The sequence below is a fragment of the Miniopterus schreibersii genome (genome assembly GCF_964146895.1).
Source record: "Miniopterus schreibersii genome assembly, chromosome: 3".
NCBI lineage: Eukaryota > Metazoa > Chordata > Mammalia > Chiroptera > Miniopteridae > Miniopterus > Miniopterus schreibersii.
The window spans coordinates 31,182,338-31,208,068 of record NC_138103.1 but is presented as its reverse complement, the minus strand read 5'-3'; the positions used below and the strand labels follow the sequence as shown (position 1 = coordinate 31,208,068).

Sequence of the window (25,731 nt, the reverse complement as noted above, 5' to 3'; positions counted from 1 at the left end):
TCTGGTTAGAACCCTCCAGGGTTCTTCCAGTCTCATTCAGTGAAGGCAAACCTCTTAGAGTGGCCCACAGAGTCCTATGTTCGCTGATCCTCTTTCAATTTCTCTGACCTCATTTCTTACTACTCTCCCCCTTGCTCATTCTGTTCCAGTTACACTTGCCTCCTTGAACATCCAGGGCCTTTGCACTGCTGTTTCTTTTGTGTGTAATACTTCTTCCCAGATACCCTTACCTACTCCAAGTCTTTCCTTACATGTCTTTTTCTTAGTCTTTCTTTGACAATAGTATTTAAAATTGCAATCCTTCTGCCCACTCACTCCCCCTGGCACTGTAATCCTTGTTCCTTGCTTTTTTCCTCTATAGCACTTTTATCACCTTCTAATATAGTATGTAATTGACATCATTTATCCATCTTCCTTACTAAAATGAAAGATTTAGAGGGTGGGATTTTTGTTCGTTTTGTTCACTGATGTATCTCAGAGCCTGGAACTGTATGTGGCATGTTGTTGGTGCTCAGTAAAATATACTGAATGAATGTGAATGAGTGAAGTGCCATATGACTTGTAAAGATGAGAAGTATTTCAGGAGTTATAGGAGAAAGATCACTTTCAGCTTCATGGAGGAGGTGATATGGAACAGGGCCTAGAAGCCATAGGAATGACATTCTTGAATATGTCCAGCAGGCTGTCAAATTTCCGGCGGTGGGCCAAGTAAAAGGCACATCCTCTGGAATGTCTAAGTCATTGCATGGCTCCTAGCTGCAACAAGACATAACAGAGCAGGAATTCTCTGTAATCACTGGGCCCCAATCTCTCAGATTCTATGTATTTGCTATGGGGTATAGCCTAGAAATTGGGATTTTGTAAGTTCCCAGATAATTTTAATGTGTAATGAGAATCTCTACAATAGAAGATAACAAGGCTTCACAGGTGCTGAGAGGACACAAAGACTACATAGGATCTGGTGGCTAAGTCATTGAGGGCTTGCAAGAGGGCTGGACTGGGAGTATAGAGAGCACCCGAGACCAATGTGGAAGGAGAGAGGGTGTTCCAGGCTAGAAGGAAGGAGCAGTGGGAGGGGGCCATTGCACTGGGTGGATTCCCTGAGGGCAATAAGCTGGGACTCACAGGGGCAGGGGCCTGCGTATTTCCTAATTCTGTTACGCAGTGAAACTCCAGTTTGGGCAACTCTGGGCTCTAGCACCAAGGACCGAGGGCAGATTTAGAGGTCTGGACTAGGGAAGCACAGAGGCTGGGGGAAGTCAGAACCCTAGAGACTCTAACACCAGTTCATGGGCACTCCACCCCCTTTTCCAGCAGGCAGTTTCCTCTTCCATGGCCTGGGAAAATATGAAAATGCTTCCAGAGGAGGCTATAACTTAAACTTGTACACACATTCTAAAATGTCCAGTCCTAGGAGGGGCTGGCCTGGCAGTCCCTAGGTGTAACTCAGATATAGCCTTGCACCCACCTGGGTAAGAGGTGTCTCTTATGCTCTGTCTAAAGAGGTTGGAGTTTTGGAACAAAGGGGCTATATAGGAGGAGGGAGACGAATTTTAGCCTAGCACCCAAATGTGACTGCTTTAATCCCATTAAAGGCCTCTCACAGCTCTCAGGATGAATTCCTACAAGACCCTTCACACCCTAGTTCTGTCCACTGACTTCTCCAGCCCTCTTGTGGTCATTCCTCCCAGTTATTTTGAAATCCCTTGGTTCCTTGAACACAGTATTTTTCAACAGTAGGAAAAAAGACAGTAGTGGGCTAAAAAGTTAATTTATTGTAATGAGTTGCAACCAGCACTAAGGGTAAAAGAAAAAAGGAGGGCTAGAATGGAATAAAAACCATCTGTGTGCATTGCACATAACAAAGGTGAGCCCGGCCGGGCGTGGCTCAGCGGTTGAGTGTCGACCTAGGATCCAGGCGATCGGGGTTCGATTCCTGGTCAGGGCACATGCCCGGGTTGCTGGCTGCAGCCGATCAATGACACTCATCATTGATGTTTCTGTCTGTCTCCCTCTCCTTTCCTCTCTCTGAAATCAATAAAGATATATTTAAAAACAACCCAAAAAAAACACAGAGATGAGACTTGTCCTGTGTGGGTGCACTTGCATGTACAGTATTTCTTGCTGTAGAGCGAGTGAAAACCTCTGTACAGTGCAGTCCCTTTTGGGAATAAGATTCTGTTTAAATGGTGCGTTCTTGGCAGTCAGCGAACTAAATTGTTGCTCTGCAAATTCCTATCACATGCTATCGTTCCTTTGTGCACTGATCACACTTTTATTTTATTTGTTTGTTAAAAAAATACTTTTATTGATTTTTGAGAAAGAGAGGAAGAGAGAAAGAGAAACATTGATCAGCTGCCTCCTGCATGCCTTCATGTGTCGTGACTGGGAATCAAAGCAGCAACCCTTTGGTGTATGGGATTATGCTCAACCAACTGAGTTACAATGACCACTTTAAAAAAGAAGATTTATTCAGTTGCCTGTTTTCTGTGCAGATTGCAAGCTCCATGGGGGCAGGGACTGTGTGCACCTAACGTTGTATCTGTCACTAGAGAAAACTCTTATATTGAATGGCTGAATTATAAACCTGAATTTAGGTTCCAGCTGTGTTGAAATTCTTAGAAAAGTTCTCTTTATTTTTTCCAACTTTTTATCTGAAAGATTTCAATATACAGAAAAGTTGAAAGAATAGTATTATAATACCCTATATATCCTCCACTTAGATGAACTATTAACATTCTTCCATAATTGCTTTTTATCTATCATCTATCTATCTATCTATCTATCTATCTATCTATCTATCTATCTATCTATCATCTATCTATCTATCTATCTATCTATCATCTATCTATCATCTACCATTTTTTTGAATCATTTGAAAGTAAGCTTGGATGTAACCTTCATACTATGGCATGCTTCTAAGGATATGGTTACTCTCCTACATAATAACAATACTATTAACATACCTAAGAAAAAGAATATAATTCCATGATACCACCTAAAGTGTAGTCTATATTTATGTTTTTCCCAGCTGCCCCAAGAATGTGCTTTATAGCTACTTTATTTCAAGTCAGAATAAAATCAAAGGTCACATATTGCATTTAATTTTGTGTCTCTTTAGTTTCTTTTAATCTAGAATGGTTCTTTCATCTTTTTTTTTTAATGACATCGACTTTTGGAGAAGTCAAGAACAGTTATCCTTCGTAATTTTCCACAAAATTGATTTCTGTTTTCCTATGGTGGTGGTTCCTCCTGAACCTCTGTATCTCCTCTAAACTGGAACAAGCTTTTTAGAGGATTGATTAAACATTTTTGGCAAGAATATCTCTTCATTCTGCATCACCTCCAGAAGCACATGATGTCAATCATTCCACCTTAAGTAGTGCTGTTTTTTAACTTGTTTAAGATCTATCCTATGTAAAGATATGTTTTCTTTTTGCCATTAGTAAGTAATTTGTGAGGATAATAAACTCCAGCACCGTGTGAAGAATCTATTCCTCTGCAGCCTAATGTTTTTAGCAATCATCCATGACCTTTTAGCAACCATCCGTGATCACTTGGGCAAGTTCTTTACCTGAGACTCAGTTTCTTAATCTTCAATATGGTGATAATAATGTCTGTCATTTTGGGATTTGATATGTATGGCATTTAAAAGTGATGTATAAAATTGCCTATGAAAATGCTGTCATGGTCTGCCATAATTTTTCCCTTTCTCTGAGAACACTGTCCCTCTTCCTTTAAGAAACTTCTCCCTGCCATGGCTGTTGTGGCTTAGTTTGTTTAGTGTCCTCCCATGCACCTAGAGGTCACCAGTTCCATTCCCAGTCAGGTCACATGCCTGGGTTGCATGCAGGAGGCAGCTGATCAATGTTTCTCATCACTGATGTTTCTATCTCTCTCTCCCTCTCCCTTCCTCTATCTGAAATCAATAAAAACAAAGAAGCTTCTCCCTACTCTGCTCCAAATATGTGGTCCAAATTGCTGGCTTCTTAGATGACCCTATCTGCCTGGCCACTGTGGGCACAGCTAACTCATCTTCTTTGGCCAGAGTAGGAGTGGGAATAGGGTGAGGAAAACATTCATATTCAGGGTGACTAAATATGAGGATGTGGCTCTGTAAGTGGACTGTTTCTCCTGGACAATGAAAACTTATGAGGTGGAAGAGATCAAAACTACCTTTCTGAAATCAGGGCAGAGAGTCATCCGGGGTGTTCCTGGCCTGGCTCCAGTCCTCACCAGCCGTACCTATGCCCTGACCCAGCTAAGCCAATAAAGGCCCCCTCTTGCCTGAACACTTACAAATTGGGTTGTAAACTTTGTGACAGATAGAATCTGAATAGCACAAGGTCTATCATATGATTCTCACATAGATGACTCAAATTACTGTGGTCCATGTCCCTCATCCCTTCCTGTTGTCTTTGAATATGTACATACTGGCTAGTGGAGAGGTGTAAAGGGGTGTTAGTCATGGTCCTGATCCTGAATTTTAAAATCTTCTGAGTTGTAAATGCATTTTCTTGGTGAGTGCAGGCGTGCGGGGCTGGGAGGGGTTGTACCTGGCTGGGGCTGGTGACTTATCCAGCTCCAACTGTGGCTGCTTTTGCCACTAGAACCAGCTCCCCACCCAGATCCCCAGGGCTGGAAGCGAGTCCTGCCTCCACTGAGTGCCCTGTCTTTGAAGAGTGAAAAACCAGCCAGGGTGATGAGAACTGCAGTCTTACTCTGGGAGGGCAGAGGAGGGAAATGAATGTGAGGTCCAGGAAGGCCCGAGGGAGATCAGGGCGCATGCGCAAAACAAAGGCTGGCGGAGAGCCTGGGAGCGAGTCTTGGGGAAGGAGAGTGAATTGACAGGGCCCTGGGGAGTCAGAAAACTCAGGGTTTCTTCCAGGTTCCTGGTCCAGGCTGCTATTTGTGCAGCTCTATCTCTTTGCGGGGGTAGGGGGTGTGGAGAGGGTGGAGAGGGGGTGTCAATTGTGACGTCTTTTCCAGCCACTTTTCATTGGATCATTTCTGTCATCCAACAGGAGTTACTATTATTAATCCCCTTTCACATACGAGAAAACTGACGCCCAGGAAAGAAAAGTAACTTACTCAAGGCCACCCTGCTGATAATAGTGTTGGAATTCGAATTCAGATCCGGCGGACTCCAGCTTGCTCCAGCCCCCATCCCGTTCTGCCCACTGGTGAGCAAGGCTGGACCGTGGACAACCCTGGAGGCAAGGTTCCCCTCACCGAGGGCCAGGTGAGCGGCCGGACGGCTGATCCCGGGGTGAGCCCCGGCCTTCGGCCGCGGGGTCCCGGGGCTCGGGAACTCTGCCCGGAGACCAAGCGTACCTGCGCGGGCCTCTGGGCCAACGGAAGCCTGGACCTCGAGCAGAAGGGGCCGACGAGAGGGGCGGGGCAAGGGCTCACCCCAGCTCCATGGGGCATCCCGCAGGGAATCCCTGCCCTGGAGACCGGGAGAAGAGACCCTGACTGTGGCCCAGAAGAGAGAAGGGGAGACGGGTGGAAGGTGAGTGGAGGTGGCTCCACGGGTCAGGAGGGGGAGGGCATGGAGAAGGCCGCGCCCCCGCCCCCCACCCACCACCTGCCTAAACATAACCGGTTGAGCTATTGAGACCCACAGGGTGGTGACTGGGGGTGGATGGCCGGGTTGGGACCCATCGTTGCGTTTGGAAAATGTCACTGACTTTGGGGCCACGGAAGGTCTGGGCAGAAGAAGGTTGCCAGTGGGAGGAATGTCCTTCTCCCTGGCAGCCCTCCTGGTCTCTTCCCTGTTCCAACCCAGGTGTACTTTATGTCGCCCACCTCTTTATCCCCCATACAGTTTCCAGGTGTCCCCGGGGTGCATAGGGCCTGGGGAGGTGACAGGGCTGCTCTCAGGCTGTTGCAGGGTGGCTCAGGGAGACTGTCCCAGAGGAAACCCGGATTGAGGACCCTCCACCCAAGCTGGTGGTTCTCAGGTGCTGTTCCTGGCCCCATAGAGGAGTTCGCAGCTCTTCTGCTTTCTAGTGTCTGAGGTCCTTTTAAAATAATAATAAGTCCAGCCGGCTTGGCTCAGTGGTTGAGCAGCAACCTATGACCCAGGAGATCTTGGTTCCATTCCTGGGCACATGCCTGGGTCATGCTTATAGGCTCAACCCCTGGTGGGGGATGTGCAGGGGGCAGCCAATCAATGACTCTCATCATTGATGTTTCTATCTCTCTCTCTCCCTCTCCTTTTCTCTCTCTGAAATCAATAAAGACATATTTTTAAAATAATAATAATAATAATAATTAAAACAGTCAATGATAGTAGATGACAGTTTTTTTGTTTTGTATGCCCTTGGCAAAATAAAAAGTTGGCAATCTTACCTTCCTCCATTCTCCTCTCCCTTTCTCACATATGCACATGAATATACCTATTAGAAAAAAGTCACAGGTTCCACTAAATTTCACATTTGGAAATCACTGAGTTAAACTGGCCAGTAGGGGCTGGTGAGGTGGGAGGGACAGCCACATGGTTTTCTGGTCCCTGGCCCCCACTGACTGACTGATTGTGATCCTGGACCAATGGAGCTTTCTCTCCTGCTCTCTGTTTCTTCATCAATATAAAGGGATCTACAAATCCTCTTTATATTAAAATGTCAGTAGTCCTTTGAGTCTGGCCTATAGTGCATTCCTCAAATTGCATATTCATCCAGTCCCAGAACTAAGGGCTGTTCCATGCAGAACCCTGGCCTATCCTCAGAGAAAGGCCAACAAGGTCCACCTCACTGCAGAGCAGGGTTGGGGGTAGAGGTGGGGAGTGCAGACAGGAGGTGGTACACTGGGAGGCCCCACGTGGTAAACCCAGGCTGGGGAGGGGAAAGCACTGTATCAATATGATGTGTTTATTTGTCTCTCTTTGCAGTAGTTACCAAGAGCCTGCAAATTCCTGTCTTTTTTTTGGTCCCTGAATTGTCCCCATTGGCCTAAACCTGGCATGGGGCGTCCAGTAAGTACACAGTTAATTTTTGTCGAGGGAATGGATAATGGTTAGTGTCTGGGAGGTCTACATGGAGTGGACAGGATCAAGCTGAGCTTTCCAGAAGAGATGGGATTTAAAAGATCTGGAAGAGCAGAGAGGGCACCCCCAGGGAAGGACCCCAAGCATGGAAGCTGCAGATGCTTGGGATCACTGTGGTGGTCCAGGACATGGGGGATGTGGGTGCAGGAAGGGTGCATGGTTGGGAAACTTCGTGAAGACTGAGATGAGGAAGGCTGATGAGCTGGACGCATGGGAGAAGGGGAGAAGACAGCATGAGCTCCTGGCTACAGTGTGGGTGATGGAGAGAATGACTGAAATAGGGATGACACTCAGGTCAGTTTTAGACAAATTGAGATTGCAGGAGGTAGACAGGAAGGGGTACAGACCATCAGATGAAAATGTCTAGGGTACTGCATCCCATCCAGAGCATGGAGATCCATATGTAGTCATGACTCCTACCTGGAGAGTTTTACAGCTGGGACTCAACACTCTCTGGTCCCACCTCCTTCATCATTTTAGAGTGAAGGAAAGTGAGGCCCTGAAGTTCAGGTGACTCATCAGTCGGCCTGGAGGGTGGAGGGGAGATCGAAGGGTTACTTTGGAGAAAGGGAAGGATCCAATTTTTCAGGTGGGAAGAAGAGAAACTAGTGAGCTACAGAAAGGAGAAAGCACGTTAGAATGTTTCCAGAGCATTCTAACAGCGTTCAAAGAGGAGCAGTGGTTTAACCATTTATAAACAGCATAGTTGGGTGGGAGGGCCAAGAGAGAGCACCCACACCTGTGCCCTCTGCCATTATGCCTGTTCTGCTATAGTGATCAACAGTTCTCAAAGCCTCAAAGACACTCCTTGTCTCCAGCTGCAGTGAGGGGGAGGATCTGCATTGGGGACCAAGGAGAGGCCCTAATGCCTGGGCATGAGCAAGGGTGTTTGCAAAGGGTGCAGAGAGGTAAGAGCAGCACCTTCACTCTGCACAGCTTGAATCCTTAGTGCTGCCAAGCACAGCCCTATTTATACAGGAGTCTCCAGGCCTGACTTTGGGCATGACTTGGAAAGAAGGGCTGTTCTGTTGTCTTAGGGTACCCCTCACCTCCCTTATCATGTGCCCCCCTTCTGCACTGCCAGGGTCATCACAGTGCCACCTGGATGCACTCCAATCAGGACTGCCCTCCCCACACCACCCCAGGCTCCTACTCAACTCCTCTCCTTTCTCCACTAGTTCCTCTCTGCCTTGGGGAAAACTCATTCCTCAGGGCTGCCAGGCTTGGCAAAGGCAGAGGAAAGCAGATGAGTTGAATAAATTTGCCCTTAGATTGTAAATGGCCACTAGCCCCTTTTCCCACAGGAATATTTGAATTTTAGGAGTTCATCCCCTCAGCCCCCCCACCCCCAACTTTAACCGAGCACTTGAGTCCCAGCACTGTGCTTGACTCTTTAGTATGCAGTATTTCATTTGGCCCTCCCAATGACTCCCTCGGCTAGTGTTATATCTCCCTCTTACAAATGGGGGGCCCAAACTCCTGAGAGTTTTAGCAAGCTTCCCAAGGTTACACAGCTAGCAAGCGATTAAGCTGGGATGACAGTCGAGGGCTTCTAAAGCCAAGTTCAGCCAGATCTTCTACATCTCAGGTGCTCATTCAAAAGAAGGTATCTTTAATGACAGACACTGGTGAAGGAGAAGATATGAGGGATCCTTAACTAAGGGCTTGACCTCTAGGCCTAGAGGGTACCTGGGGCTTCAGGAAATTCTATGAAACTCTAAAACTATTTTCAAAACTTCCTCTGTGCATATGATCTGCTCATTTTTTCAGTAGAGGGCTCCCCCTGGCGAGGTGGACTTGTCTCCATCTAAACCCAGTGTCCTGAGTCAAGAGGGCCAGTCACTGAGTAAGGGCACTTCAGAGCCTGGGCTTATCTCCCCCTCGTCCTCATTCTGAATTCTCAAAAGGCAAATAGCTGACTGAAAGAGGGTGTTGGAGAGGCTCTTCTGTGGCCAGTGGGTAGTTGATAACAGAATTGAATGGTTAGAACTTTAGAGCTGGAGGGGGTTGGGGACAGCCTAGTCCAACCTCCTCATTTTACGTAAGTGGAAATTGGGACTCAGAGAAGGGACCCCACATGCCCAAGATCACCCAGTGAGTTAGTGGCAGAAAATGTCTTACATGTTTCTTAGGTCCACTGAAGAGGTCTGTAAGGCTGTCAAGTTTATTGAGGCAAAGAAGCCAACCTTTACTGAGCCTCACCTATGTGCTAGCATTTCTGCAGGCCACCTCTTGTGCCACACGAGAATTGGGAGTAGGCGCCCCACCTCTTGCCCTCACTTTTCGCTTACACAGGTGATGCTGACTTTAGAGGACAAGGAAATAAAGGGCTTCACATGGGTCATAGCCCCGGCCTTGACCTCCCTGGGCTACCTGCTCATATTGCTGGTTGCCATCTTCCCCTTCTGGGTGCGACTTGTGAATGAAGAGTCCGGCGAAGTGTTTTTCAGTGGCCTGTTTGAGAACTGCTTTCATATCAAGTGCTGGAAGCCTCGACCCTTATCCCGTAAGGAGGGATGGAGGCAGGGACTGGGGAGACAGATGGCTGGTGCAGGGACTGGGGAGTGGCAGAGGACAGGATTTAATAAGCCTGTAAGGGTATTTTCGCTGAGTCTCCACTCTCTTGGGGTTAAGAGGAATGTAGGCGGCTGGGAAGGGGTTAATAATGTCAGGCTGACACCAGAGTCAGCAACAAAGTTTATTTCTGGGGAAAGAGTGGCTCCACCTGGGATGAGGGAGGGGATCTTGCCCTATTCTGAGAGGCTTCCCTACCTCTCAGGGCTGCTGTTAGCCCATCCAGACAGCACCCTAGGGCTCCTAGCTCTACTGGGATTTCAGCTTCTGTTTCTCCCTTTGGTCACACACCTGTCCAAGTCTGGGTGACAACTCTGCAGATAATGTGCTCAGGCCTGGGTACCACATTATCAAGGAGGCACTCAAGACCATGTTTTACAAGGAACTTGGAAAGTTCATGATGGTATCTGTCTTGGAAAAGATGTGACTTCAGGAGACCTAGGGGTTACCTCCTGGTGATAGGAAAGAAGAGCCACTTTGGAGAAGAGAGGTCAGACTGGGCGAGCTCTTTGATCCAGAGTTCCTCAACCTTAGCACCTATGACATTTTGAGTTGAGTAATCTTTGTTGTGGGGGTTCCCCTCTTTCTTACAGGTTAATAGCACCCCTGCCCTCTTCTACCCACTAGATACCAGTAGAACCCTCCCTCCATTAGTGGTGACAAACAGTTACTTCAAATATCCCCTGTGGGGGGAAAATTGTCTCTGGCTGAGAAGCACTGTTTTAACCCCAGGGTAGGTTCTAGAACTCCGGGTCTTCAACAATACCTTTGGCTCTTTGTTCCACCCCCAGCTGTCCATTTCGGCATGCTTAGGAGCATATACCAACTCATTTTATCATGGGTGTGAATCATGCCAACAGTAGGAGAATAAATCACCCTGTTCTTAAGACTCTGGCTCTGCTATCTTGGGCCTGTTTCATTACTTCTGTTAACCAGGATAATTATAGGGGTTCCCCGCAGAGTTCAGAACATCTTGATTTTCCACTTATTTCAGTGTGACCAATACAAGGATTGTTTCCTCATGTAACAAATTTTATCACTAGGTGTTTATTTTATGTTGTTTTTAAAGCCACCATTTGTCCATCTAATTTTCGTTGTTGTTTACATCCATGTCATGGGGAACAAAATAGGGCCAGAGCATTCTTGGGGCCAAAGTGGGAGGGTCGGAACCTTGGTCCCAGGCTACATATTGGGGCCTGAGGTGGCGGAGCTCCAAGTGCCATCCCTGCCCAGGATCTGTGGGCTGTGTGGGCTCTGCCCTTTGGGGTTAGGGTGCCCAGCACAGCCTGCTCTCCCTCCTTGCAGTTTACATCATCCTTGGCCGTGTTTTCCTGCTGTCTGCTGTCGTCTTGTCTTTCCTCACCACCCTCATCATGGTGTCTTTTGCATCTCAGCTCTTCCCAAGGACCTGGAAGTACAATTTTTTATCGGCCTTCATCAGCTTCCTCACAGGTGTGGAGCAGGCAGGCAGGCCTTGGGGAGGGCCTGGGGAGGGGTCCAAAGGGGTGTGGGGGGGAAGGGGGGTGGTCTTTGTGATGTCGAGAGAGGATTTTAAGGCCTCTCTTTTCTGTTGGCTTCTCTATGAAGTAGCCCACCCCCATATACACCCCCTCAGTATTTATGACCCCTCTTCTTTGGGGCTTTTCAGTACTCTATACTTCCAGCTAGCACAGTCCTCACCACATTGGTTGGTGTCATTTCTTTTGTGGTCTTTTTACCATAATCTATCCCAGTGACTGACAGAGTGTCTGGAATAGAATTCTAATATAATTGAAATATATGATATAAATGAAATATAAATGTTTTTTGGATGAATGAATAGAAGAGACCATCTCTGCCCTTTGGAACCCCTGACTTTTAAAGGTTGACCAAGGTGCTCTACTGCCATGAGGTGGAGAGCTGGAAGGGTCATGGTGGGAGAATCAGGTTGAGTTTCATCTAAAGCATCACACCCAGAGGGCCTAGGCTAGAGTCAGCTTAGGTCATAACACAGAGGGTACCCAGGAAAGAGATTTCTGATTAGGGGGCCCCTGGGAGGTGAGACACATGGCCTTTGGGCTGGGAAAGAGGGCAAGAAAGGCATGTGGGGTGGAAGTTACTGGCTATGAGAGGGCAAGGTGTGCCATCAGGAGAAAGGAGCCTCCATGCAGGAGTCACATAGGCTGTAGGCCATGTGGCTCTGTCTGATTAAATCTGAGAAAGGCTGGAGTGAAGGCAGACCCAGAGGAGGAGAGCAAGTGTGCTTCTCTGTGACCCTGCAGGGGCTTGTGCTTTCCTCGCTTTGTTGCTGCATGCCCTGGAGATCCAGAGTCTGAGGATGAAGCCCAGCCCTTCCCAATTCGCCGTGCAGTGGCCTTATTACGTCCTGGGCTTCGGCATCCTTCTATTCATAGTGGCTGGTGAGTGTCCTGGGACTGGTGCCCCTCTCCTTGCCCTCTGTCTGGATTCAGAAGCCATGGACCCTCTAGAGCTGCACTGTTCAAGACTGCAGTCACTAGCTACATGTGGCTATTTAACTTTAATTAATAAAATGAAATAAAGTTAAAAATTCAGTGCCTCAGTCACACTAGACACGTTATAAATGTTCCATAACCACATTATTACGTGTCTAATGGTTACCATGTTGGGTGGTACAGATATAGAAATTTCCATGGTTGTAGAAAGTTCTACTGGACAGCACTGCTCTACCCCCAGTCATTGTCCTTCCCAATTCTTATCCTACTTGACTTGAGAACCAGACTCTTCCAACTTTTCATACTCTCCCTTTATCATCCTGGTTCCTCAGACTTTCTGGTCCTCTCTCTGTCTTTATCTTGAAATCTAAGATCTTATTCCTCACTCTACCCCCTTTATCTTTACCTACCATCACCATGTAAGTTCATAATCCTATCTAATTTTGTCCCTAATTCTCTCCCTGCTACGTTAACCTGACTCGTGATTATAATGCTTTTTTAAAAATATGTTTTTGCCCGGCCAGGTGTGGCTCAGCGGTTGAGCATCGACCTAGGATCCAGGCGATCGGGGTTCGATTCCCGGTCAGGGCACACGCCCGGGTTGCGGGCTCTATCCCCAGTTGGGGTTGTGCAGGAGGCAGCTGATCAATGATGACTCTCTCATCATTGATGTTTCTATCTCTCTCTCTCCCTCTCCTTTCCTCTCTCTGAAATCAATAAAGATATATTTAAGAAAAAAAAAAAAAAAATATGTTTTTATTGATTTGAGGAGGGGGCGGAGAGAGACAGAAACATCAATGGTGAGAGAATCATTGATCAGCTGCCTCCTGCAAGCCCCACACTGGGGATCTAGCCCACAACCTGGGCATGTGCCCTGACCGGGAATCAAACTGCGATCTCCTAGATCATAGTTTGATGCTCAACTGCTGAACCACACCATCCGGGCAGAACCATTTATTCTGAAACTTATGCTAACTGTATTTACTATAAACATATATATTCTTAAATAACATATTATTTAGTTTGCATGCTTTAAAGCTTTATATAAGTGTGCCAGGCTGGAGTGGCTAAGTGGTTGAGTGTCAACCTATGAACCAGGCGGTCACAGCTGGATTGCCAGTCAGGGCACATGTCTGGGATTTGGGCTCAATCCCCATTCGGCGGGCGTGCAGGAGGCAGCCGACTGATGATTCTCTCTCATCATTGATGTTTCTATCTGTCTCTCCCTCTCCCTTCCTCTCTTTGAAATCAATAAAAAAAAAAATACAAAGATTGGCAAAAAATATATTAAAAGAAAAAGCTTTATGTAAATGTAATTGTACGGTGCTTATTCTTCTGGAACTTTCTAATTTGATCAACATTATAACCTTGAGATTCCTCCATGTAATACAAGGAACTGAGGTTCATTTACTTTTACAACCTTAAGTATTTACTTCAGTAACTTATCCACAATTTATCCATTGGATATTGGATTGTTTCCAGTTAATTTTATTTATTACCAACAACACTGCCATGAACTTTCTTGTGTATGTCTCCTGATGCACATGTATAAGAGGGTCTCCAAGATGCCAAATACTGGAATTTCTGGATCCAGATTATGCATATTTCCAGGTTTCCTAGATGGTGCCCAATAGGTTTCCCAAAAGATAGTAATAATTTGCACTCCTACTGTCAGGAAAAAGAATTCCTGTTGCTTCACCTCCTTGTCAACATTTGCAATTGTCAGACTTTTAAAGCTTTGCCAATTTAATTGGTTTAAGATAGCACCTCACACCCAGCTGGACATGGCTCAGTGGTTGAGCATCGACCTAGGATCCAGGAGATCACTGTTTGATTCCCAGTCAGGCCACATGCCCGGGTTGCAGGCTCAATCCCCAGTTGGGGGCATGCAGGAGGCAGCTGACCAATTGATGTTTCTGTCTCTCTCCCTCTCTCCCTTTCACTTTCTCTCTCTGAAATCAATAAAGATATATATAAAAAAAAAAGATAGCATCTCATGCTATTAAAATGCATTCCCTTAATCAATCAATCAATCAAATCAATCAATAAAATGCATTTCCTTAATTAATAAACAGGAAGAACATGTTTTCATATGATTAGTGGCCATTTGTGTTTCCTCTTCTAAGGAATTCTTATTTAGTATTTTTCCTATTTTTTGTCCTTTCAAAGTGATTTGTAGTTTTTTATATATTTTATATACTATTTGATTAGTGTAGGTATTGCAAATATCTTCTACTTTAGGGATTGGCCTTTTACTTCTTATACAGGGTCCTTTGAGGAACAGAAATTAATTTTACTGCAGTTAAACTTATTGATATTTTCCTTTAAGCGGTTTATTTCCTTTATGTATTATTTAAGAAATCTTTCCTTTTTGAGGTCTTAAGGATATTTTCTTTAGTATCTTCTAAAGTTTTATAGTTTTACTTTCTATATTTAGCTTTCTAGTCCATCTTTAAAAAAAAAAAATTTTATTGGTTTCAGAGAGGAAAGGGGAGGGAGAGAGAGATAGAAACATCAATGATGAGAGAGCCATTGATTGGCTGCCTCCTGCACGCCCCCTGCTGGGGATTGAGCCTGAAACCTGGGGATGTGCTCTGGCCAGGAATTAAACCACAATCTACTGGATCATAAGTTGATGCCCAACCACTGAGCCATGCCAGCTGGGCTCTTTAGTCCATCTTGACTTGACTAATGGTGTGAGGTAGGGATCACTTTCATTATGTTTTTCAAATGAATATCAAGTTGTTGTAGTGGCAGTTATTGACTAGTCTGCACTGATCTAGAGTGCCATTTCTGTTATTAATAAAATTTCCATATTCTATTAATTTATCTATTCTAGTGCACAAACCATACTTTCATAGTTTCTGTAGCTTTATGATATCTTGATATTATATATTTTGATATCTGGTAGGAAAAATCCTCCCACTAGTTCTTTTTTTTTAAAAAAAATTTATCTTTATTGTTGAGATTATTACAGGTGTCCCATTTTTCTCCCCAATTGACCCCCTCCACTTCACTCCCACCCCCTCCCCAGGCCTTCACCTCTGGGAATCAGGGGGCGGGGCCAAAGGTGTGAGTCAGGTGCTGTTGATTCAAATATGGCGCCTGCCTACCGGCTGTGTGTGGGGAGGACTCACCAAAGGAGCAATGGCCTCCACCAGCTCTTTTGCCTGGGAGAAAGCTGCCCCTCCATCTCTCACCCGGATTTCAGGCAGGTTAGTTCCTCCCCAAGTGTCCCAGGTTCCTTTTAAGCTGATGCCCGGTGCTAGGCTCCGAGGGAGCGCGTCCGAGTGAGTCCGTGCGCCGGCCCTTTAAGAGGAGCTGCTGGGGCTCCTGCAGCCTCCACAACCCTCAGCGACAGCTCCCACTGGTTTCACAGCCTGGAGTTGTGGGGATTTCTCTTCCCGGCCCTGGAGCCCTGGGCTGGGGGCCTGCTGTGGGGCTGGGACCCCTCACTCCTCCAGAAAACCTCTGCCCCGAGATTCCCTCCGGGGTTTAAACTGGGGCACCAGGTGTGGGCCAGAGGCCATGTCTCCGGGATTCATCCCCGATCCGCCCGCGTCCCCGCCCCTCCTACCAGCCTTGATGCTTCTTTAGCTCCCTGGTTGTAGGGCTTCTGTTCAGCTAGGTTTCAGGAGGCTCTGAGTGATGGTGGTTCTGCATTTTAGTTGTAATTTTGATGCGGTTGTGGGAGGCCGTGGGTACAGCTGCCACCTGCGCCGCCATCTTGTTTCTCTCCCCCACTAGTTCTTTATCAGAGGTACCTTAGCTATTTTGGCCTTTTTTCTTAGGTATACAAAAATCTTTTACATATATATATTACATATAAGAAATCTTTCATTACATTTCACAGAAAAAAATCTGTTGAAATTTGTTTGGAATTACTGAATATATGGTCAACTTAGGGAGAACTGATTTAAAAAATTGGATCTTCCTATCCACAAACATGATATTTTGTTTGCATTTCCATAGGTCTTCTTTAATGGCTGTGTAAAAGTTTTATAATTTTATCCTTTTATTTGATTCCCCTCCCAGATATATGTACCTGCAATACAATGATAATTAGGTAGTAATGGGATGTTTTATTAGAAACTGTTGTGTTTATTTTTAAATATTTTAGGTAGACAGTATTTGTCATATTAAGGAAGTTAACTTCTAGTTGCAGTTTGCAAAGATTTGTGTTTTCTTTGTAATCATGAATGGATGTTAAGTTTTATTGGATGCCTTTTCTTTTTGTATGTATTGAGATCATTAAGTTTTCTCCTTTAACCCATTAATGTGGTATATAACATTAGAAATTCATCCATTATGTAATATCTTTTTTGTTATTACTAACTTTTATTGTAATATTTTCTTTAGGACTTTGCATTCATGTTATGAGATTGGTTTTTAAAATTTCTTTTCTTGTATTGTCCTTTTCTGATTTTGATATCATGGCTTTACAGGCTTTATAAAATGAGTGAGTGTGTTCTTTCTCTAATTTCTGAATTTATGTTTAGAATTATTTATTTTTTTTCTGTCTAAGCTTGCCTGTAAAAGGAGCTTGGTATTTCTTTATGGAAGAATTTTAAGTTCATGATTCAGTTTCTTTAAGGATTATAGGACTATTCCAGTATTTTATTTCTTCTTCAGTCAATTTTGGTAATTTATATATTTCCATAAATTTATACATTTTTAGCTAAGTTTTAAAATTTATTGACATAAAATTATTCAAAATGTTTGAAATATATTTTTTAAAAAAATAAATATATCTTTATTGATTTCAGAGAGAGGAAAAGAGAGAGAGAGAGAAACATCAATGATGAGAGAGTCATTGATCGAGCCCACAACCCGGGCATGTGCCCTGACCGGGAATCGAACCCTGATTGCCTGGATCCTAGGTTGATGCTCAACCGCTGAGCCACGCCCAGCCAGGCTAAAATACATTCTTTATAATGTTTTTTAATGATAGTCAGTTAGAGATACACTCTCTCATATTTTATTTGTATGAAATTATCTTTCATTTTTGTTCATTCAAGTTAGTTTTGCTGAACACACATTTTAAGTTGACAGTTATTCTCTGAGCATTCAAGATATTATTCTCACTTCCATTGTTGTTGAGAAGTTGGGTCTCTATAAAATATTCTTTTTAATGCAGCTTTTCTTTTCTCTTGACCTTATATTTTTAATTTATTCTCTAAATATATTTGCATTATACATGTTAAACATACTTATTGTACATATTGTACCTTCTGTGTCTTATAAGTTTAGCAACCAAATTATTTTCAGGTCTGAGTCTATTGGCTCCTGTTTATGCAGGCTCTTGGTTGTGGTGTCTTATTTCTTAGTATGTTTTCTGTTTTTTGACAGTGAATTCGTTTTCCTTGGAATTTTTTTTCTTCCAGAAATTCTTTGAGGCTTGTATTTAAAGTGTTTCCTCAAAAAAGGATTTGTATTTGCTTCTGCCTGGCACACAGGTACACAACTAGCCTGGGATCACAAACAAAATACATAGGTGTTGTGAATTTAGCTGCATAAGCACATAACAGCTAGCCTATGTTTATGAATTCTTGGTCAACACAGGTAACTGTGAAGTTCCAGTTTCATATGGTATTAGATTCTCCTCTTGAGAAGGCCCTGGGCTTTTTTTGTTATTTTTTGTGCTCCAAATGGCCAACAGAATGGACAATCAGAGTCACCTAGGTTGAGTGTGTCTCCAAGGTGAAAGCTAATTGTAGGCTTGCTTAACACTCTAATTCTTGTTTTCATTTTGGTTTTGGCTTCTAAGAATATCTTCCTCTGATGCCAGCTTAATGATGCATTTACAAATAAGTTTTTGAAGAAATATTTTATTTAGAATTTTTGTTGTTTTTAGTGGGAGAGTATCTAGTCTGCTATAGGCTGAAAATAAAAGTTTTCCTTTATCTTTGTGTTAACATTAATACAGCATTTACCATTCACTTAAGGTATCTTCATTTGTTCTTATGAACATCAATTCTCTTTTCCCTTCCTTTTACTTTACTAAGGGTCTTGAGTTGGGCATCAAGAGGCCTGGGTTTTGTGTTTGACCTTCCTCTCTTAAACCTTGTTTTCTCACCTATTAATGGTTAGACACTTACTAATTCCAGTGCTGGCCATGGTTCTTTGAGTTTATCCATCTGTTTGTATGCCTTGTCTTCTGGTGCATTCTGTTTCCCCTTCTGTGTCTATAATACTCTGTGTTGAAGGGGAGTATTAGGACGGGTATGTATAGAACAGAAGGAGTTGTTTTAGTGGAGGGATTTCTGACTTCTAGGGCATGAAGCATGATAGTCTCTCTAACCTGAGCCAAACTTTTGCTGTTACCTAGGTGCCATCTGCCTCTTTCAAGAAACAGCCTGCCTGAGGTGCCATTTATTAGCCATTTCTCGGAGTATTGAGGAGACCCAAGAGATCCCGCATTTGGAGAATCTGGAGAGTTTTGGAGGAGGACTGACCTCAATACAAAGGGAGACTCTGCTGAAGGAAGAGACAGTTATCTAGTCCAGGCGAGTCTGTCCTCTACCCTTCATCAAGCTATGTGAGTGCATGTGTGTGGGTGGCACTCCCTTCTCTGCCAGTCTCTGCTACTTTTAATAAGCTTCTTGAGTGTCAAAAGTTAATGCTCCACTTCCCTATACAGTGATTCTACTTTGCTCATATTTGAATTTCTTTTTTTTGGTATTTGAAATTTGTTAAAAGTTTTTTGAATTCTTCTGAATTTCCTGAGTGACTTATCTCCCTCCCTCCCTCCCCCCTCCCTCCCTCCCCCCTTCCCTCCCCCCCTTCCTTCTTTCCTTCCTTTTTTTTTTTTTTTTTTTTGCAGATGTTTTCAATAAAAGAAGGACTACTGTCTGTTAATCCATACCTCAAAAACCTGGCTTGGAGGGCAGGAGGGGAGGAAGGGATATTACAAAATGATTAAGTGAAGTGAACTTTCATAAGGCAAAAACCAAATAGACTGTAACCATGAAGGTGTTTGAGTCAGTCATATTTTAAAAAAAAAGTAATCTCCCCATATAAAAGTCTGACTTGGTACAGAAAACTTTTCTTCGGTATGTGTTGGGAGGAAGGATTCGGGGTGGTTAAAGGTGAAAGCATCCCCAAGATTGAGTTCCCAGGTCTGGAAGCCTGAGCCTAATGAGTCTATGCCCTGGCGAAAACATAAAGCAAGTTAGCCAGCATGTATTGGCATTCCATCCTTCCACTAGAGTCAGAAGCCTCCTGAGTGCACCTCTAAAGTGCCCTGTTCACATTCTTGATGGGGTGCTTATAGACTGGGGAGTGCCCAGCCTCCCAGCTAGGATGGGATTAACTGAGAAGTACAAATGCTTTGGGTCAATGGCCAGAACAGTGATCCAAGACCCTTCATCTCAATACCAAGTAACAATGCCTCCCCATTTCTCTCTCTAAAGAACACCATATATGGAAAAAACTCTTAGAACTTATGCAGTGTAATTGCAAAAACAAGTACAGGGATCCCTGTATGTCTTTCTGGAGAGGAGATGTTATGGACATGGCTAGAGTCATGTGGGCTCTGTTGTGACTCTTACTATTCATAAAAGGTTGACCTTGTATAGTGCACCATGGGTACACAGAGGTGTCAGAATCAGTTCCTGTTCTTCAGAGGCTTATACCCAAGCAGAGGAGCTAAGACATATACACCTGAAAAACAGCCACCAGGTATTTTAATTATATATTTTTAGTTTCTTGTACTTCTCTCCAAAAGGTATCTTGGGAATTTCTTATAGGGATATGGTGACAGCCTAGTTCTAGTTGTCTCATTTGTCGTCCTTAAAAAATCCATATAGGAAACTATTATTATCAGTGAAACTAGGAATAAAGGAAATTTACAAACTAAAATATGTAATTTTGGCCCAAACCACCCTAAACCAGCAGAATCAATATGGGAAGCCACAACTGGAGCACTGGCATGGTGGGCACAGTGGGTTGGTTCAGAAAATATATAGGGGTTGTAATGGTGGCAAATTCCAAAACTTATTAGCAAATATTAACCTTCAGATGTCTGAAAAGGACCCACTTTGAGAGGGAATGGCTATGAAGAGGACAAAGGAGAGACATGGGGCATGTGTGTTGTGGAGACAGAGAAGGCACACAAAGTGTATGGAAGTCTATAAAGGGAAAATTTTAAGAAGCACCCCTTGCAAAAGAGAGGAGACCACCTTGGAAGGCAGATGACAGTGTCCTTTGATAACAATGACTGATGAAGAATAGAAGGAAGGAAATGAGTGGTAGTACAAGCCGCTTTGAACTGTTAGGATATAAGAATCAGAGGGCCCGGCCGGGCGTGACTCAGCGGTTGAGCGTCGACCTAGGATCCAGGCGATCAGGGTTCAATTCCCGGTCAGGGCACATGCCCCGGTTGTGGGCTGCAGCCGATCAATGACTCTCTCATCATTGATGTTTCTATCTCTCTCTCTCCCTCTCCTTTCCTCTCTCTGAAATCAATGGGGATATATTTAAAAAAAAAAAAAGAAAAAGAATCAGAGGAATCCTGGCACATGGGAACTATATATTAAAGAAAGTATCCTTCGATGTAGCAATGGAAGAAAAAGCCCTCACACTGAGAAACTGGGAATCTTCTGCTTACCTGACACTCTTTCCACAGTATCCATCTGCAAATAGCTGATCCAGGAAAATAAAACTCATTTAAATAAAAGAGTAAAACAGTAGTATCAATACAAGAGTATTATAGGACAAAGCAGAAAGAGAAGCAAAAGTCTGGATATGAAGAAAACTCATCAGAAATGTGTTGTCACAAAGTAGAGGAAAATGAAATCCAACATTCCAAGATAAATTAAAACTCAGTGAAGCAGATTGGCTGGTGTGGCTCAGTTGGTTGAGTGTCATCCCATGCATGAAAGGTCACAAGTTCAATTCCCTGTCAGGGCACATGCCCAGGTTTTGGGTTTAGTCCCTGTTCGGAGTGCATGCAGGAGGCAACTGATCGATGTTTCTCTCTCCCTCCCTTTCCCTTTCCCTCTCTCTGAAATCAATAAAAACATATTTTAAAAAAACTCAATGAAGCAATGACAGCTGGGAAAAACAGCCCACAAATCAGAATTATAGGAATTTAGAGAAGAAACGTCCTGACTACAGAAGATGACCAAATAACAGGGATATGAAACAGGAACTGATAGAATTCGAGAAAGAACTGGAGGGAGTCAGAAATGAAGATTAAATTACAAGAGGCACCAGGGAGAACAGACACCAGGACAGTAAGAGACATCAAGTATTAAGAATAATAAAAATAAAGAAAATGAAAGGATTAGAAAGAGAAAGAGAAAGTGACAATAGGTAAAGGAGATCCAACATATGTAAAACTGGAGTCCCTGAGGAAGAAAACTGAAATAAAGGGACAGAACCAATATTTAAAACTAAAATTCAAGAAAATTTCACTGAAATACAGTTCCTTTCTATTTAAAAGGAGTAACACTTACTTGGGAAAATTCATGCAAAAAGTGTGTTTTTTTTTAATCCTCACCAGGATATTTTTTCTACTGCTTTTCGGGGGGGGGGGGGGGAGAGAAACATCAATGTGAGAAAAAAACATCGATTGGTTGCCTCCTATACCCATCCTGATCAGGTACAGGGAGTGAACCCATAACCCAGGTACATGCCCTTGACCGGGATTCAAACCCATGACCCTTTGATCCACAGGCTGATGCTCTTAACTACTGAGCCACACCAGCCAGGGCAGAAGTGCTTTGTTTTCTAATGTAATAGACACTTTGGAACAAAGCACTGCCCCATCATGGAAGGCCTGGAGCCTTTTTAATTCCTTTATGCACAAACACTGGCATACAAAGCAAAATTACTAGACATGCAAAAATGTGACTGACAAGAAAAAATAACCAACAGAAGCAATGATGATCCCAATATTGGGGTTAGCAAACACAAATTTTAAAATATTGTTATTGTGTTAAAAAAGAAAAGAAATGCAAAATTTTCAAGAAATGGAGACAACTATACTGAAATTCTATTTCTATGAGAGATTCTAAAGGCAAAAGTTTGATGCAATACATTCTGTTGGCCAAACTGTGGGGAAACAGGCACTGTCATATGTTGTGGATGGAAGTGCAAAATGGTATAACCTGTATTGAAGGGACTCTGGAAATATGCACAAAACTATGGAAGCATTAATGCTTTAACCCAACATTCTCTATTTAAGAATTTATCTGACAGATATGCCTGCACATAAATTTTAGTATGACATAGGTATAAGGTATTATTTGCTGCAGCATTTGTAATAACAAATGATTAGAAGCAACTCAAATGTCCATCAATAGGGAACATTTTAGATAAATTGTTATGTATACACCAGTTTTTAATAAAAAGAATAAAAAAGGTCTCTATGTACTGATGTGGAACACTTTTTAGGACATATTACATGAGAAAAAACGAGATATCTAGTCCACTTTTGTGTAAGAAAGAGGGAGAAGATAGGGAAAATATATGAATATTAGTATTTGCAAATAAACACTTGAAGGTCATACAAAAAAGTAATAAATCTTTAGAGATGGGGTAGATTAGGGAATTGGGCAGGTGATGTGGGCAGAGGTAGGAACAATAATTCTCTAACTTTTTATGTGATTTTGACTCTTGAATCATGTAAATAGACCTATTCAAAAATTCATATTAAACCTTAAAGGCTAAGTTGGGTAATGTAAGTCAAATATCCAAACTTTCCATATCAGTATTTTGAACTCTTATAACCTTCATTTCTGTAGTTAATGGTAAAACAACTTTTACATCTACCATTTTACCTTGTCCTGCTAAAGATAGGCCAGATATAATTCTACCAATATTGTTAATAAAGAACCAGACAGCCCTGTCTGGTGTGGCTCAGTTGGTTGGGCGTTGTCTTGCGCACCAAAAGGTTTTGGGCTCCATCCCGGGTAGGGGGTGTGCAGCCGATTGATGTTTTGCTCTCCCATCAATGTTTCTCTCTCTCCCTCTAAAACTCAATAAAAATATATTTTTTAAAAAGAACCAGAACCAGAGAGGTAAAGTATTTACTCCAATGCCAAGCCTGACAGCCCAGGCCTACTAATGTTCAGTACAGGTTTTTAAATATATATTTTTAAGTAAACTATGCTGCCTTTTCTATTTCCTCTCCATGGTAATGACAACCTCCCTCCCTCTCATCCCCATTTCTGTGTTACATCCAATACCCTAATTTCATTTCTCTTTTGTTAGATACCCCCACCCCTGTCCCTCTTTCCCCCTTCTTTCTTCTCAGGCCCTCACAATGCCCTCAATTCATTCAGTACCATGTTCTCTGCTAGGAAAAAAAAAAAAAAAGATTTCATTTGCTCACCTTCTCTGAAATATTTTCTTTTGGATAATGCCATTTCTCTTAGTTGTAGTCTGATCTCTCGAGGCCAGGAGCATGAGGTCAGATGTGTGTGGTTTCTTTTGCAGTTTTCAGACATCTGTTTTTAATTTTTCTTCAAAAATCTCCTCTTTAAACCATGGGAAAGAAGAGCCAGTGTGTAGCAGAGCTTTCAAATATAAATATTATAAAAACAGCAGTAATTAGCCCCGGACGGGCGTGGCTCAGCGGTTGAGCGTTGACCTGGGATCCAGGTGATCAGGGTTCGATTCCTGGTCAAGGCACATGCCTGGGTTGTGGGCCTGGGTTGATGACTCTCTCATCATTGATGTTTCTATCTCTCTCTCTCTCCTTTCCTCTCTCTGAAATCACTAAAGATATATTAAAAAACACACAAAACAGCAGTAATTAAAACAATTTGTCAGGCCCTGACACAGGATACAGATAGATTACAGAATAGAATAAGAGTCCAAACATAAAGCCAACTTTACATAGTAATCTAATACTTGATAAAATTGGGTTTTTAAGTCAATAAGGAAAAATATATCCTTCAATGAATAATGTTGAGGAAAGCTTCCTAGCCATTTGAAAAAAAAGGAGGGGGGTAGGGAGGCTGGATTTCTATTATTTTTTTCTTTGACCAGATATATTTCAGAAATAAGATTTCAGCTTAAAAATAAAACCATAAATATAGGGTATCCCCAAAAAGGTATATACACACTTTGAATAATTATAAAGGCAGTGTTTATTAAAATACATTTATTTAAAAATTGAGCTATCAGCTGTTGGAGTGTGTATGCATTTTTGGGACACCCTGTATACTGGAAGGGCATATGGGAGATTCAAAAAATCATCTTGGAGGATGGTAGGCACAAAACACAGAAGATTTTAAAAACGGAAAGATGGATTTGAATCCATAAAACAATCTTGCAATGCATGAAGGTCCATTAAGAAAAAGACAAAATACGAAAATATTTGCAAAACATTTGAAAAAGGGCAAATTCCCTTAATGCCCAAATCCATTATATCAATAAGATATAAATAACCCAACAGAAACAGAGAAAAGGATAAAAATAGCCAGTTCATAGAAAAAGAAATACAAGTAACTAACAAAAGTAGGAATAACGATTGACTTCATTCATAATTAAGAAATACAAATTAAAAAAAAAAAGAATAAAAACAAAAACAAAGAAAAAGTAAAATGAACAAGAAATACAAATAAAAATTTGGGCACATTTCACTTAGGAGACTGGTAAAGATGAAAAGTTTGATAATATCCAGTATTGATGAGATTGTGGGGAAATGAACATTGTCCTCCACTGTTTTGGGGAGTGGAAATTGGTGCAGTCTCTTTGCAGGATAATTTGGCCACAATAGCTAACAAAATTCAAAATGCACATAACTTTTAGACCTAGCAACTCTATGTATAGGAATTCACCCTTTAGATTTATTTGCAAAAAGTGCACAAGGAATTATGTACAACAATGTTCATTCCAGAATTCTGTTAAATCCTAATGTTGGAAACAACCTAAATGTCCAATAAGCTTCATAAATCATGGGAAATACATGCATCAAAATACCGAGAAGCTGGTAAAAACAATGAGATAGGGTCAATATGTGTAGATTTGGAAAGATAAATTGTTCACTGAATAAAAGCAAAGTACAGAACAGAATATAGCATAATTCTGTTTATGGAAAACAGACAGGACACACATTTTACACTTAGTTTGTCAAACATTTCTGGAAAAATCCCTGAAACCTGCTTCATGGCCTTGTCCAAACCTCTGATTTCTCATCTTCTCCTTGTTTTTCTTGTTGGTTTCCAACACTCTCTGCTTAGCTTGGACTCCACACTCACTCAATACAACCTTCTCCCAGCAGAGCCCTCTTTTTCTCTCACTTGGCATTTCTGTAATCATCGTGACAAGTCCGAATACTGGATTAATCTAGCTGTTTGTTTTCTCAAGATCTGCCCCCAGGTTGCACAAACAGTTGTGTAGACTGATTCTGTCACTTGTTTTCAATTCCACTGGGGTGTTCAGTGTAGCTTGACAATCTTTCCATTCACCCTACACTTTTTTCCTATATCATTCCTCACAGCAGATATTCCAACTTTTGCTCCATTATTTAGGCTCCAAGCCTATCACTGTTCTTTGCACTCTCAGCAGATAGCATCACTGAGAAAAGCGGCCAAGAATGAACTCCTTATACATCTCTATAGAATAATTTAAAAATAGTCTACTTCAGGAGTTAGCAAACTACAGACCTTGTGTCAAATCCAGCCCTGGCTGTGAGCTAAAAAT

General features: G+C 42.7%; 1 protein-coding gene across 1 annotated transcript; it reads left to right on the top strand.

Moving 5' to 3' along the window:
• Positions 1 to 4,818: 4,818 nt before the first annotated feature.
• On the top strand, positions 4,819 to 18,584 carry TMEM225B (transmembrane protein 225B). The gene is made up of 7 exons (XM_081132047.1): positions 4,819 to 4,888; positions 5,025 to 5,242; positions 6,893 to 6,976; positions 9,344 to 9,554; positions 10,928 to 11,074; positions 11,884 to 12,021; positions 18,404 to 18,584. The coding sequence occupies exons 3-7, from the start codon at positions 6,965 to 6,967 to the stop codon at positions 18,574 to 18,576; spliced, it is 681 nt and encodes a 226-aa protein (XP_080988173.1). The 5' UTR covers positions 4,819 to 4,888; positions 5,025 to 5,242; positions 6,893 to 6,964; the 3' UTR covers positions 18,577 to 18,584.
• The last annotated feature ends 7,147 nt before the right edge of the window (positions 18,585 to 25,731 follow it).